The following is a 16,362-nucleotide window of genomic DNA, read 5'->3' as shown; positions in this document are numbered from 1 at the left end:
ACATGGGCGAGTACACCCTTTGAAGATGCGTAGTGTATGATTCTCGGCCTTGACGGCAGGGAAATAGAAGAAGCTTGACGTCCGGGATAGAAGATGGAATGGATAGTATGACCAGGGATGGTGGTGGGTGCTGAAAAATGACACAAAGATAACACCCGAGAAAGATAAGGTTTCAACGCAGTGCTTACCGTGCAAGCTCTTTTGTTATCTGCTCCAGATAATATACAGAAGGCAACAAAATTCACAGAAAAACATCCGGATAAATATAAGACACCATCACACAACTAATGATTATATGAATGTTGATTTTTTTTTTTCCACGACTGTAGGCATAGACAAGACCGCCCTTTCCCTGAGACGTAGGGATTTAGTGACTTTTCCCTTGTGCAGTTGAAAGCCTGTGTGGTTAGACATATGTATGGTCTGGAGTGCTTACGTAATGGAGTAGCCTATGTGTCTGATTGCAGAAATGGTTACTGATCTACGTGGCTCAAAATTATAGTGGCTAAGTTCCACCTGGCTGCAAGTAGCTTTAGATGCCAGTGGTCAGCATTCTTGGTGTTGAATTTCTCCCCAGCTGAGTAAAATCGTCTGGCGTTGCCCAAAATAGAATCTCCAAGTGAGGAAAAAAGCACTCAGTGGGTTAGTACGGTAGTGTTTCTTTTCTTTTGTTTTCCTCACTACGAAGGCACCATTTTTATTATTATTTATTTTTTGACTACAGACAGATCTTTCAAACTTCAGGGGTCAAATTAATCCAATAAAAGAAACTTGTGTGTGGTAAATGTATATTCTTATAACCCCTCGTGACAACAGTCGTGTCTGCGCTTATAATCCTCGAGTCTTTAACCCATTCAGTCTGGTGACCTATTTGTTTATTCTTGCTACTTCCAGGACATTATTTTTTGAAGAGACATCTCTAACTAGGGTTACATTTAGACTTTATTAATCTCTTCAGTACCAGATGTCTTTCCTGTGCTAAATAAAATCGTCAGGATGTAGAAAGAATAAAATAGAAAAGACAAAATCGAAGTGAAAAGGTTAAATCTACAGGATAAGAAGTCATTGTGGCTTAGAGAGTTAAGTGGACGATGTTAATGCCACTGGGATGAGGCGAGGGATTAGGCCTACTTCTTGATGTAACCCCAGGCACCGTTCTTAGCCTTGACCTCAGCCTTGAGGGGCTCGGCCTTGAAGACGTTCTTGGAGTGGCAGCCGCGACGCACCGAGTTGATGGCGTTGTCGTAGAAGCCTATGGAAGTCACCTGGGGAGTAATCAAGCTTAGGTTAGATTTTTATTTTAATATCATCTCTTCACTCAAAAGATATTTTTTTTCTCTCGCTCTAATTCTTCCTACTACTAAAAGATTTTATGTTTATCAGGTGGGAAATCCGGCTGTGAAGGGGTTCATGAAAACTGCATCTACTCTCTCTGTTCCGTAAAACTCTATCTTAATATGAATAAAATCGCCTTGAGATATTAAAAAAAATAATAATAATAATAACAGCCAAGCCCAGATCTTCCCCTTCGGGGCGTCCTTACCCGAGGTTAGGCTACCGTAGTCGAGTACATTTAAGGGTAGTTGACCAGCCTACTACCACTGTTGCCGTTGAGGATCAATAAACCTCCACTCACTTCTTGGGTCTCGAAACCATGGACGCAAGGGAGGGTTATCACTCCATCTGGGGCGTTTTGACCACTAGACCACCAGATTCTCTAATGTTATTGTGAATGGATTTTTTTTTTTTTTCGTAATTCTGTCGTTTGGGGAAATTAGTGAATTAGCTATTGTTTTTGACGGCTAAAATGATGCAGATTAAACCAAAAAGCTCTCAGAGAGCGCTTACCTCCGTCCATACCATTGCCATTAAAAAGGATCCGAATCCGGATCCGTGGAGATAGGATCCGGAACCGGATCCTCCCCAAAATTTAATCAATCCCTTTTTGGCCCATGGCCCACCCATCAACAATATTTCATTGACATTCATTGAGAACTTTTGGAGATATCGTCTGGACAGTCAGACAGACAAACAGACAGACAAATATAGGTGTATACGTAACCTCCTCTAACTTCACTGGCGAAGGTAATAAGAAAATAACAGAACAGAATAGCCTATATTAAGGTAAGTTAGAGCAGAATGAGTTTAGTTAAGCACGAAGGGGAGGGTTAGGTCAGAGTAAGTTAGGCTAAGGTAGATTACTCGTAGATTAGACCTGAGGTGGTAGGGCAGAGTTCAGGTGTATGTGCGACTGTTTCCCCGCGTATGTAACAATGCATGCATCATCAAGTACGTGCATACGTTTTTATGTAATATAATGAAAACCCAACATTAAAATACTCACATCGGGATAGATTCCAAGGTCGAGGGTCTCTCCGTTGGGTCCAACATCGTGGTCGGTGTTGGGGTACACGCACGCGCTGTAGCCCGTGTACGAGGGGCCCCTGGCGAGGAGAGAAGGACTTAGATTTAGATGAGGTACGAGGGGTCCCTGGGAGAGGAGAGGAGGACTTGGATTTAGATTAGGTTGAGTGGAATATAACAAATTTTTTTGGTGTTGGAAAAGCCCACATACAAGAGACCCGTGTGGGGTAGGTGGAATATATTAGGTTTTCAAAGGTGTTACAGAAGCCCTTAAGCAATGGGCCCCTGGGAAAGGAGAGGGGCATGGATTTACACTGGATATATATATATATATATATATATATATATATATATATATATATATATATATATATATATATATCCCATTGGAGTCCAGCGTCCGGAATACTGGACAGAACTGGGATTTTTCAAGTCTTTATAAAGTAGGGAACCCCCGGGTAGGGACCTATGAGCTTCGCGACTGAGCCGATAGGCGGAGCCAACCCAGTGCCATGCCTCGCCCAGCACACCTGGGTTCCAATGGGTTAAATATAAACAGTAGATAGATAGATAAACACAACTGTGATTGTGTGTGTGTGTGTGTGTGTGTGTGTGTGTGTGTGTGTGTGTGTGTGTGTTTGTGATGTTTGAATATCTCTTTTCCTTTTAACCCTTTCAAGTCGTTGACGTATTTTTAGTTTTATTCATGTTGCCATCGGACATTTTTAATCAAATTTATAACACATATGTAACGGTAATGAAGACAGTGAAAGGAAAATGTAATCCTTCCTGCTAGAAAATTCTCGCTGAACCTGTATTTTCCAAACTGTTAAGTGCCCCTCTGGTGTAGCGCACACTATGGGGCAAGGAGCAGCAGCCTCTTGGTATAAAAGATATCAGAAGTACAGGACTCTTCAGACGGTTAGAGTTTTGGTGAGAAGGATCAGAGAGTAACTAATGCTCGTACATTTACCTATTGTTTTGTAATGAAAAGTTTAACCCTCTTTCGGCATTTTTTCACTTTTTTGCAATTTCTTTAAAAATTCAGTGAAGTGGTAAGAAAATACTAATCTTAAGTTAACTCTCCTACAGACCGTTCGCACGTGTGTTGCCGTCAGTATGTAAGCATAAATCTTTTTCTGTTCAGTTGTGTCACGCTCGGCCTGTTGGAAGCGTGATATTATTTGTCCTCCCCGTTTTTTATTTCTATTTTCTGGGGGGGGGGTTGTATTCTTTTATAAGGAATGACGGTGGTATAAAAATATTTAAGTATTTTCATCTTATATTTTGCAGGCATATAATTTTATTAAACGCACTGCCAAAAAAATGAGAGAGAGAGAGAGAGAGAGAGAGAGAGAGAGAGAGAGAGAGAGAGAGAGAGAGAGTTAAAAATATCCAACGGAAAACCCATTTTGAAAACGATACAAATATGGAAGCCTCCTTTAGTAATTAATCTTTTCATTATCAAGGCACGCGTGATAAATATAGTAACGACGTGAAGGCTATAAAAATTATCTATCTTAATGATTACGACAACCTTGTAAAAAGTCTATTGAACGGAAAGGGACGATGCCAGAATATTTGGAAGTTTGGGGTTGCCATGACTGAAAGTTTGGAAATATTTGCCCTAAACTAAATAAAAACATCTAGAGAGAGCAGGAATGAATGAAATACGTAATCTAAATGAAGGGGCTAATTTTAAGGTGCTGGAGGGAACACATTATGTAGAGTATAGGAAGCCTCTGGTGGGAGTAACTGGTTTTATATTTATATTTTGATCTTTGAAGTGTGTGTGTGTGTGTGTGTGTGTGTGTGTGTGTGTGTGTGTGTTCGGGGTATTGTTAGTTTTTATATCTTATAATGGTGAGATACGTTCCGAATTACTGTACATTTACTAGGTGCTCCTGTAATAATAAATTAAGTGCACGCTGAGATGGCATACCTCCGCCAACGCATATATCAGACAATCCAGATCACCACCAAAATTTAGTCAACTCACCTTTAGCGTATGATCCACTTATACACAAAATTTCTTTGAAATCTAGCAATAACTTTCTGAGATATCGTGTGGACAAAATGACAAAAATGAGTCCTGAACTGGAACTCGGACTCAAATAATCACGAAAATTTAATCAACTCCTCCTTGGTACATGACCCAGGTATCCTTAAAATTTCGTTGATACCGTCAGTAACTTTTCTATTCATCTTGTGGACAAACAATAAAACAAACAAGCAACAGACAAACAATGGTTAATATGTAACCTCCAACTTCGTTGGCAGGGTTAGCGAACATGAGTGGCCTTGATTTTAATTTTGTGGAGTCAAGTTGTTCAATCTCATGGCGTCATTTTCGTTTTTTTTTTATTTTTTTTTTACCATCAGATTAATCAGCTTATGGAGACCTCTCATGGGGGGGGGTGTTGATATGGCCTAAATTAAATCCCTCAGTATTACGATTTAATTTTTCCTTCATCGAATAAAGTCGTTTGGACAGAACCAAGATTAAAATAATGAATTCGTCCTTTTATTAATTGTTAGTGGGAGCAAGCAAGCGACAACACTTACATCCATTCAGTGTTTGCTCCCCAGGCCTGCGGTGGAGGGGGAAGGGTGTAAATTCAGGCAGCCTTTATTAGTGTAATATTGTGAAAATGCAAAGCGTACAGTCATTAAATATATAAACCATTTTAGAAATCGTGATGGAAAAACTACTATGACAATGTGAAAAAGGCTTTCTCAAAAATCACCATAATCTTTATAAACAATGACAAAAACATTTCACAAATTTGTCATTGCCCTGAACATTTGCAAATTAAGATTTTTAGCTTATTTAATGTGATTGGACATCCTGAAAAACGTGGGATTTACTACTTGGATAATGGAAAATTGTTCATGAATGACGATTTTATGAGAATGTGTTTGATATAGTTTAGTGGTGTCTGGTTCCACTGTCACCATTCGGCACAAACAGCGCGAATTAGAGCTTTGGCGCTGATCACAGGTCGCAATTTGCGTACTTATCTTTTCTGGAAAGCGAACAACAAAGCAAAAATCACTTCAGCTAAAGCAAAAAGTGAAGCTGTAGTGGAATGTAGTGACTATGAATAACATGCGTACTTAATGGGATTTTCATCAACAGCGTCTCAACTCCATTACGTTCCGCGTGTCTGAAAACGTTCCAAACCTTGCTGTGGACACCTGTTATTTGGTGCTAATTCCTACAACTTCGGCTGACATATAACTGGCATATCACAATACAGACAGTTGAAATTAGCAGAGAGAGAGGGAGATTTAATACCATATGTACTAGACTACGCCACGATCTTATGTGAATTCTTTTTTGTCTTGTCTTTTCACGTACAGAAAAAGCACATTTGAAAGGAAAGGTGTCACTTTCTTTTTTCTTTTTTTTTTTTTGAACCACATGGAACTCAGCCTCCACAAAGGTCATCTTCTTATGCTAGTCATTTCCATGTCGTTCTTATTAGCTCATTTTCTTTCTGCACGTCCTTCATTTTTTGCCTAAGTCATGATTAGGCAAGACAGTCACACTCTGAACTCTTTGGCGGCGTGAGTTGATGTGTTCTGAGTATAGGCTAATCGTCTGTCGTGAGCTGGAGTGGAATGTGATTATTATTATTATTTTTTTTTTTCCCAGGCAAGGCGTAGATCGTGAAGGTATCTGACTTTTTGATACTCTTAAGTTTATTTTTGTGATACAAAAGCCGCTGTCGCCAACGGAATGAATTGCACAGTGGCGATTGCGCAGCTAAGGGGTTCAAGATGGTACTGGAGAGGGATGCCTTCATGTGGCTGTGCCGATGTTATTTGTCAGCTAAAATGCCTGGTTATAGAAACGTTCCTCAGCTGCTTTCTTATCCCGCGAAAAGAGGATGGTGGGTGGATGAAAAAGGGCAGCTTCAGCCTGCAGTCCACCAGGTTCACGTTACATATGATCCTTGGGGCTACTACCACTATTACTACTACTACTACTACAACCCTACTGCCGATACTATTACTAATACTACTGCTGCTACTACTAGGGTTCAAATTCCATGATTTAGGCGAACGACTTAATACCGTGTTCTTGTGCACCTAGCGAGCTCCTTTGCATTTCTCCCTGGCCAGGTTACTTCTGATTATGTCATGTTTTTTTTCTTTTCATTAGTATATACTTAAAACCCTGTACATATTTTGGAAGCATAGGAAATACATTGAAGATTATAAATCGCTTCGTCACTAGGGGTCTTTCCTAAGTAGAAGAACAAGTAAAGTTTCTCATCACACGGAAGGAGTTAACCCTGTCAATCCCCGGTCATCTCTCCAAAACTCAGTATTATCTTGATGTGGGTCATAACTCAAAGAAGATTACTCTAACCTGAAGGGGTTAAGGAAAGCTCTTTCTCACCCGTCCACTCTGAGGGGCTTCCACTAACATGAGGAGAATCATTTGACGGAAGCAGGAAGAAAATTATAGCAAAAAAGAAATACAGTAGACTGAAATGCTAAATTCCTTTGCCATGACGTTTCATTTTAGTTTATTTTTCATACCTTCAGACGATTCTAAAAATTTTTCGGTGAGCCTCTAGCTGTGACGAGATTAAGAAAGTGATATCTAACACTGTCATTTCGAAAAGTCCATCGAATTAAAGGGGCTGTTGTATGAAATTGAATTACTGAGTGAATGTTGTTAGGGAACCTTTTAACGCTCTCAGACTCCTATGATTTGCTCTCGGCTCAAACAAAAAAATCCTTCAGTTTTAGTTAGATTAAAACACTAGGACATATTGTCGGTGGTTAAGGAAGCTCCCTCACACCTTTTCCTTGGTGATTTATTTTTGGATACGGCTGGCAAATATCGGTTTGGACTTTATTTATGTTGAGTACGGTGATATGAGGATGATTTAAGTAACACAGAAGAAGCCGAAGCCAGCAAGGTGTCCAAACTGTGAGAGAGTGCATGTATCATCACTTTCAGGGCTCTATAAATTACTATCACCTGAATGAAACAGTATGGAGTAAGCTGGAGCAGAACACTAGAGTCATCCCTACCATGAGAGGCTTAAACACAAGATACCTGGGCACCCTCCACGCATACTAATTAACCTGAGTGACTAGCCAAGCACACACCTAGGCTCTTTGCTTCCACGCCTGCCTCATACAAGTTAGATGTTTGGCCTCAGCGTGGAAATGTTGGCGGGATTTTATTTGCTCGTATCTTTGTTTGATAGTGGCTTAATGGTCCTTAGCTTTATGGTGAGGTGTTGGCAATGTTTGGAATAGTTGACTGTGTGTTGAGGATAATGATGGCTATTATGATGATGGTGATGATGATGATGATGATGATTATTATATTATTATTTTTATTGTTGTTGTTGTTGTTGTTGTTGTTCTGCCACCATGACTATTGTTATTATTTCTTACTGTTACTACTACTTCTGAGAGGGTTGTGTGTTATTGTCATTTTCCCCGATTCCTCATCTAGTTTCTCTCTCTCTCTCTCTCTCTCTCTCTCTCTGTCTCCAGTAGATTACCGTACGTGAATGTGATGGGAGGGAGGGTGGACTTGCTTAAAGCGATGATGAAGGTCAAAGTCATCAGGGTCAGTTCTTCTTCAAGGTGACCCTCACTTTGTGCATATCACCCAATATTCTTGGTAATATTCACACACACACACACACACACACACACACACACACACACACACACACACACACACACACACACACACACACACACACACACACACACACACACACACACACACACACACACACACACACACACACACACACACACACACACACACACACACACACTTTTTTTTTTCTCGTTCACCCCGACTACCATTTTTTCTTAGGTTAGTGTCTCCACTCCAGCAAATGGAAGGTGGGATATTAAAAAAGCCGTTTGTGTGTGTGTGGGTGGGTGTGTGGGTGTGTGTGTGTGTCAGCAGTATGAAGAGCAGCAGTATGTATTGTATCCATGTATGATGTTTGAAGTATAGCATTTTATGTGATTTAGCAGTGTGGAAGTGTGAGAAGTGTGTAGGTTGTGGCAGTGTGAAGTCGAGCAGCGTATGTGTGGTTTAGCAGTGTGAAGTGTGACAGTGTGAGGCGTGTGTATGGCGTGATAGCCTAGTGTGAAGTGTATAATGTGGGTGACTTAACAGTGTTGATTGTGGAAATATCAGAAGCGTGAAAGGAAGTCTGGTACAACACAGTGACATTTCTAGCGCCTTCAGTCTCATTCCATGGACCGTCTTCTCGTCGGTTAAGAGAGTTCAATAACACCTCTTCCTAAGCGATTTATTTTGTTTATTACACCTTAATGTCCTCTTCTGTGTAGTTTAAATCATTCATATGCAGCCGTACTCAGCTTAAGTACCAAACAAATTGATAATAACCAGCTGTATCCAAAAATGCATAGCTATGGAAGAGGTGTTAGAAAATTTCCTTAACCCTTGTCATATATTCCTGTTTTCCGTTATGCATTCTGACTCCTTGACCCATGGGATGCCCCTCATACCCTCATACTTACACAGTCACCTACTTGTACGTTCATTATAAACGCCAAAATGCAACCTTAGCGATGGCTGGCGTAATTGGGATAGTTTATAACCCCCTGGCGGATGGAAAATCTTTCATTTGAATAAAATCGTCCGGGTTTGCCCTTAACTTCTTTAGCCCGAGGACGTCTTTTTCGTGTTTTAATTTTTTTTTTTATCTTGTCTATTTAGTTCTCTCTTTGTGTTGTCTTTTCTTTGTTGTCCGGAGGCATATGGCCTTGACAGTTGGGCCGCCTGGTTTATTTCAATCAGTCAAGCAATTTTATATTATCCTGACTACGAAACAGACGGTTTTATTAAATTTATGGGCGGTCTCTTCTAGTGAGGGAATTAAAGCTATAACTTCCTCCAGCTCGAAAGTTCACCACTAAATTAAATTAATACGCGTGAAGATAAAAAAAAAAAAAAAAAAAAAAGGAACCATTAGAGCTGAAGGAGTAAGTAAAATATCCAGGAAAATACCGAGGACAACGAAAAGGTGAAACTTATATCTATAGATCCCACTCTAGAAAGATTCAGGATGCCAGGCTTCTTAGAATTATGGAAAGAAAAAAGACAAGAGGGATAAGGAAAAATGGAATATGGACAGAGCTGCATAGAAGGAAAAAACAGTGAGACAAGGGACGGGGTGGGGGGAAGAGGAAGAAGAAAAGCACAAAGACAAGAAAATATCAGGGAGACACGAAAAAGTAGATACAATACAAAGAGCAGATGTTTTCAGCCCATATTCCCCCAAAAAAAACAATAACGCCACTACAAACGGTATTACTTTAAGAGATCCTTGTAAACTCACTCATAGAAGGTCCAAGCACTCGCACCGGTGACGATGATGGAGGAACCCTGGAATGGAATCGACAAAGCAGCGTTACCAAGTGGCAGACTCAATTAATCTTCTCAGTAGTTCATTATGGAGAAAATTCGTTGTGTTTTACTTATTTTTCACCAGGATATTTAGTCATGTTAGATAGTGAAATTTTCAGTAGCTGTCTGAATGAAGAAAGTAAAAACATGCAATCTTATATGCAATTAAAGATCAAGAATGTTTGTAAATGTGGAACCTGGTCTTCAAGAGATCCAGGGATAGTGCTATGTGTATAAGCAAATAACCACAAACATAAATTAAGTTCAGAAACGTTTGTAAGTACTGAATTTGACCATCGAAGGTTTGAAGAAGCAGTCCTACACAAAACTCAGGCTCAGTAAATTTTGCAAATACTGTACCTGGTCATCGAGAACCCCCAAGGTGGTGGAGTCGGCGTTGCCATAGAACTCGGCCCCGGTGAAGGCTGTTCCCTCGTACACCGTCCACGAATCGCAGTTCAAGCAACTAGGTTGACCCACATAGCGCAGGGACGAGCACTGGAGGGAGGAGGTGAGGTTAGGTTAGGTCAGGTAGATTAGGAGAAGTAAGATTTGGTTAGTTTAAGTTGATTTTGGCTGGGGATTTCTCTCTCTCTCTCTCTCTCTCTCTCTCTCTCTCTCTCTCTCTCTCTCTCTCTCTCTCTCTCTCTCTCTCTCTCTCTCTCTCTCTCTCACCACATCCACATATACCTGTAGAGTATCCAGGAAAAATTACCTCTCTCTCTCTCTCTCTCTCTCTCTCTCTCTCTATATATATATATATATATATATATATATATATATATATATATGCTTGAGAAGCGAGTAAATCTACATCCTATTTTATTTCGTGATATGAGTTAGTGACTTAAAATGACCTACCCATCCTTCTCTAGCAAAACACCTACTATTGAAAAGGGTAGCCACAAGCGAATCACCTCCATGTCACCCTGTCCTCAGCCATCAGGCTGTCCTTTCTATAACTCACAGCCGGCATGCTCATATACCTCTCCATTCCATCTCCATCTCATCATCGGTCCCACCCTTCCCCTCCTTCCTCCACCCCACTCACATACACTCCTAGTCAGTTATTCATTCTCCATTCTCTCGACATGACCAAACTTTCTCAAGATACCTCTAATGCTTTCCAACACATACACATCAACACCACAATCCCCCTTCACTTAATCATCTATCTCTGTTTCTTCATTTAACTCCACATGATCCTCTCAGGTGACTCATTTCCACTTCCACTCTTCTCATTATTGATTTGTGTCTTTCCGACAGAGTCCAAGCTTCACTCCCATACATTAGAAAGGGGATTAAGATACTGGCATGTAGCGTCTTTTTTGCGTCTGTGTTCACTTTCCCATTCCTTATCACTCTTCTCAGCCAATATAAAAGTAATCTGAATATAAAACGGTTTTCGGACATGAAAATCATATTTCTTAGGCCTCATGTAAAAATTTACTGCTCATTGTAAAAGGAATTACCAACCTTCTTTTATTGACAACCCAGTGTGGTGAATACGTGTGATATACTTGTGTATGTTCTTCTTGTGTATCGTTGTAACTGTACCTACACCTCAGTAAACCCCCCACAGGGTCCCCAGATCTCAGTAAGGCCCCACAGTGTCCCCATACATCAAAAATAGTTCCCACAATCCCCATACCTAAATAATTGCTCCTACGCTTTAATAATAATCCCCACACCTCAGTAATACTCTCCACAGTTCCCATTCCTCATTAATAGCCTCAGCACCTAAATAATCGTACCCACACATCAATAATAGTGCCCACAAAATCCCCACACCCCAGTAATAGCCCCTACACCTCAGTAATAGTACCCAAACATCAGTAATAGTCTCCACACCTAAGTAATAACCCCTACACTTCAGTAATAGTCCTCACACCTAAGTAATTATCCCTACACTTCAGTACTAGTCTCCCACACCTCAATACTAGCACCAACACCTTATAAGTAGCCCCCACAACTCAGTAAAGTCCCCACAGAGTCCCCACACCCGGTTAAGAGTCCACACATCTTACTACCACTCACTGTGACGACGCCTTTTTTAAGAGGATTCTTGCAGCTCGGCTCAGGGGAAATGCTTCGAACTGGAGGGTTTAGATATTTAGCCTTCATTAATCCCATTTCACTGAAGTTAATCTCTTTTTATTTTGCTAAAACTGTTTAGTGGTTGAGTAAAATATAATTAAATGCGTCATCTAACTGAAGGGGTTAATTGTTCTCACACCAGAGTTCCAAATCTTAGTTAGCACCCTCGTAACTACTACCGTTTTCTAGTTATCATGAGGAGAATTAAGTAAGTACTCTCGTAACTCCTACCATATTCGTGTAGTCACTGGGGAAGTTGAGGGCGAAGTCGATGCCATGGGCCCAGTACACCAGGGCCGCCTCCACGTTGTAGTTGACGTTGTCGTAGAAGATCCACCTGTAGGAGGAAAAGGTTCGGAACGTGGAGGAAAAGAGGAAAGAGGGAGGCATAAGAGGGTTGAGAGGAAAACAGAAAGGAATAAAGGTACTGAGAGGAAAACAGGGAGGAATAAAGAGGTTGAGAGAAAAACAGGGAAGAATAAAGGAGTTAGGAGTGTGGTGGGTCGGGGGAGTTTGGAATGAAGGAAGAGGGTTGGGTTAGGGCCGTGGCGGAAGGCTAGGAAGGACGAGGGAGACTGGAAAGAAGGGGGAAGGCTATGTACTCAGTTGGGTGGGGGGTTAATAAGAAGAGAAGAGAGTTAGGAACGTGAAGGGAAAGTGGGATGAAGTTAGGAAAGATGGGAGGATGATTAAGACTGGAGGGAGGGGAGAAGAAGAACGTGGCCTGGGGCATAGTAAAAAAGAAAGGAGGGAGGAAAGTGGTTCGGAACGTGGAGGGGAGATAAGAAAGGGAAAAAGAGGAAGGGAAACAGGAGTGGATGGTGGGGATCGGGAACCTGGGGGATAGTTAAGACGAAAGGAAGGGAGAAGGGGAGGGAAGGGATTAGGAACGTGGTTGATGGCTAGGCACTGAGGGAGGAGAAGGAAGGAAGCAGGATGGTTAGGAACGTGGAGGGAACGAGAGAGGATGGTTGAGAAAGGACAAAGATTGGAATGTTTGTCAAGGCTAGGACTGAAAGGAGGAGGAAAATGGTCTGAAAAGTGGTCAGGAACATGAGGAAAATTCAGGAGACAGGGGATTAAGAAAGTGGTTAGGAATGTGGAGGAAAGTTAAGAAAGATTGCAGGAAGGAGGAAGGTGTTCACGAAGATGGAAGAACGATGGGAGAGATCACCCAAGGTACGTCAAGATACATAAACGAAATGACAAAAAAAAAAAAAAAAAAAAAAAAATCTATACAGTATCCCGCAACATTCATTAAGAACTTGAGGAGGTTACGTTAGGGCCATCAGTCTGGGTCCCAGTCTCAACCAAAACTAAGGTACAATTACTGATGACCTAATGGGCAAAAATTATCTCCCTCATAATTCACCCATAAGGTCATCACTAACTCCGTAGAGGTTTAGAATTAGACGCGTGTTGAGATACAAGTTTTTACTTAGCTGGCTCTAGAATAAGCTCCTGGGGGTACTTTAATAAATATAGAAAAAAATTAAAGAAAAAATCTCGGAGCACAATGTAATGCCGGGTAACATATATTTCCCTTAAGATCATTCTTTCACTGCCAAGATAGATATATAACTGGTGGAGGATCATGCTCTCTCTCTCTCTCTCTCTCTCTCTCTCTCTCTCTCCCTCTCTCTCTCTCTCTCCAGAACTTACATGCCCCGCACCGTCACGCTGTCGACGTCATTGTCAAAGTTGTAGGCATACATATCGGGAACATAATCGTAGAAGGTGTAGTAGTAGCCGCCGCCATTCAGTTCACTGTAGCAGGTGCAGTATTTCTCTCCTGCACGGGGCTCTGGGGAAGAAGAGGTGGAGAAATGTGAGGAGGGTGTGGTGGTTGGCTAGCCTGAAGGAAATGAAGAACAAGAAGATGAAGAAGAGGAAAAGGAAAAACGTATTTTACTCGTACATTTTAGGCTTTACTATCTACGGACGACTGTATTTAAATTTGCAGAAACTTTTCGAACTACAGAAATTGAAATAGATTTCAATAATCTATTCGCTGTTGGAGGTGTCCCGTAAGTTCAACAAAGTCGCCTGAAGGTAGCAGGAGAAAAGTAGTCATGCTGAAGGAATTGAATGAGTGACTGGCTGACTAACTGACTGACTGACTGACTGACTCCGTGGCCTAGAATGAGGAAATTTTTATTATGCCGTACTCCAGCTAACCATAGACTCCATAGAGTATTTATTTATGAGGAAAGACTCCACTGAAGCCAGAGGGTTAGGAGGTGCAGGGGAAGAGACGGACTGAGAAAAAAAAAAAAAAAAAAAAGCAGTTCTGTGGAGACTCAGAAAGTTTATTTTAGCAGTTATTGCCTGAGTTGGGAAATTTACGTCAGAGAAAAAAACTGAAAGTCTGTCCCAGTAAAAGCATTGATAACATGCAGTAGGCCGACAACAGACAATAGGAAACACGAGAAAGCATCACTCTTGACAGATTAGTGAAAACACAATGCTTTAGGTATTGGAGGTTAGCCATAGTAATAAATGAAACACAGGGATCTGAGGTCAGCCACAGAGTTCGATCCTACGTAAGGGCCATTGGTTGGCTTCAAGAAAAGCATTTGGTCGTACAGTGCACGCACCTAAGGAAAATCACAGAAGGGAGTGCATGGGAAAAAATACATCAATATAAAGTGGGAGAAGGATCAGAAGTATCAAGGATAATGTGGAGTGTCTAGAAGGAGACATAAGAGTGTTCAGGCAAAGATATTTTTGGTTTCAACTGTGTAGCATGAATGTCATAGGCTGGGTATGCAAAGAAAATAAATGATGAAAGTTTTAGAAAGGAAGAGCTGTAAGGCAAAATCTAGTATGACATGACTTGATAAGAGTGAATATTATAGAATTAGAGAGGTTTGAGTAGAAAGGAGTGACCAGGGTGTGTTTAAGTGTTGGTATGTAAACAATGGGCGATAAGAATATGATACAAAGAATATACAGATCAGAAACAGAGAGAGGGAGATGAAAAGGGAAGCCAAAGAAAGGGAGGGAAGAATGGTGTGAAGAATTATTTGAGCCATAGAGGCATAAGCAACGAGGAGAGGAAAAACCATATATGGAACAGCATAATAGAAAGGAGTGACATGACGAAACGACTTGCTGTCAGTGATGGATATCCATTGTGTCACTCTCAGTTTTAAAAACAAGAATGAAATTATCCAAAGTTCCACGACTGATGAATTACAGGATATGCTGAGGGTGAAAATAATAGAAATGGAAAAAGTCAGAGCTTAAAAAAAAAAAAAAAAAAAAATGCGTCTGAACTCCTTCGAAGTTCACCAAACCACAGCTCAGCATGCAAGAAGATGGCGTGGCTCAGCTCTGCCAAGTCAGAATAAATGAAGCATAGGTAACCACGAGCGTAACCTTACCAAATCTAATCTCATTGTAATACGGCCCAGCTTTCAAACAGGAAGCCAGGCTAAGTATTGCCAGGGTAAAGATAAATGTAGTGTAGGTAGCCACGAACGTAACCTAATTATACTTAGCCTAACCTAACCATGGTTCTGGAATCAAGCTGGGGGACGTGACTCCATTTCATCAAGTCAAAATATATGGAGTCTAGGCGGCTACGAACCTTTTGCCACGGCGACCCCGATAGCCAGGAGGATGACCAAGGATGCTCTCATTTTGTCGATGGTAACAGCAAGACGAGGAGGGAACTAAGCCATTATATATACCTGGGAGACGCCTGGAGACAAGGTGGGCGGAGGTGTGGGAATACGTGCATCTGCTTAATTTGTCTGTGCCCTGTCATCATCTTCGTTTGCTACACTAGGTTCTTTTGGGCAGCCTAATTTGTGTTTTCTTTCTGTAAGTGTGCTTGTCTTTACTTATACGACTCTGTGTTTGTGTCTGTGCCTGCTTGTTACTGCCTATCCGTCTGTCTGTCTGTCACTCTGTGTGTGTATTGGGGGGGGAGATTGGGTGTGAGTGTGGTTGTGGGAGGGTGTGGATGTGTGTATGGGAACGTGTGCACCTTTACGTCCCTCCCTCTCCAGTCACCACCCTCGATCACCACGCTAAGGGCAAAATAGACTTTTTTTTTTTTTTTTTTTTTTTTTTTTTTTTAGAATGGATATGTTTGCTTTTACCTCTGACTTTCACAAACCACTCACTCTGGTCAACAGGAAACAAAAAAAAAATCCTTTGACTACCACGGTAGACTAAAGACGACTCTCTCTCTCTCAATCTCTCTCTCTCTCTCTCTCTCTCTCTCTCTCTCTCTCTCTCTCTCTCTCTCTCTCTCTCTCTCTCTACTGAATTCTCTTCAACGTTTTCGTACGACGATATTTCTTATATTTTATTCATGCTACAGGGATCTGATTACATCTAGCAGACCAGAGACCTCTTGCAGTGTAGAGGATAAGACAAAATTTGCAAAAACTCTGCTCCTCCTCCTCCTCCTTCTCCTCCTCCTCCTCCCCCACATTCGACGACTGCTTACCTGCGTCATC

The 16,362-nt window shown here is 41.2% G+C and overlaps 1 protein-coding gene across 1 annotated transcript; it reads right to left on the bottom strand.

Moving 5' to 3' along the window:
• Positions 1 to 1,127: 1,127 nt before the first annotated feature.
• On the bottom strand, positions 1,128 to 15,534 carry LOC145414907 (uncharacterized). Its single transcript, XM_080284322.1, has 6 exons — positions 15,483 to 15,534; positions 13,553 to 13,694; positions 12,122 to 12,227; positions 10,154 to 10,291; positions 2,345 to 2,491; positions 1,128 to 1,265 (listed from the first exon to the last, which is right to left on the bottom strand). Exons 1-6 carry the CDS (start codon positions 15,532 to 15,534, stop codon positions 1,128 to 1,130), a joined length of 723 nt encoding a protein of 240 aa, XP_080140448.1.
• Between the last annotated feature and the right edge of the window lie 828 nt (positions 15,535 to 16,362).

The sequence above is a fragment of the Coenobita brevimanus genome, chromosome 101 (genome assembly GCF_032717465.1).
Source record: "Coenobita brevimanus isolate Jiangsu-jjx chromosome 101, ASM3271746v2, whole genome shotgun sequence".
In the NCBI taxonomy this organism is placed as follows: domain Eukaryota; kingdom Metazoa; phylum Arthropoda; class Malacostraca; order Decapoda; family Coenobitidae; genus Coenobita; species Coenobita brevimanus.
This window is presented reverse-complemented; position numbering and strand designations above follow the sequence as displayed.

What these genes read in the sequence shown, in the direction of transcription:
- LOC145414907 (XM_080284322.1), bottom strand. Translation starts at nt 15,534, where the DNA reads ATGAGAGCATCCTTGGTCATCCTCCTGGCTATCGGGGTCGCCGTGGCA. An exon ending in AGCGTGACGGTGCGGGGCAT is followed by an intron (nt 12,228 to 13,552) that starts GTAAGTTCTGGA and finishes TTCCTCCTACAG; the next exon opens with GTGGATCTTCTACGACAACG. An exon ending in ACCTTGGAATCTATCCCGAT is followed by an intron (nt 1,266 to 2,344) that starts GTGAGTATTTTA and finishes ATTACTCCCCAG; the next exon opens with GTGACTTCCATAGGCTTCTA.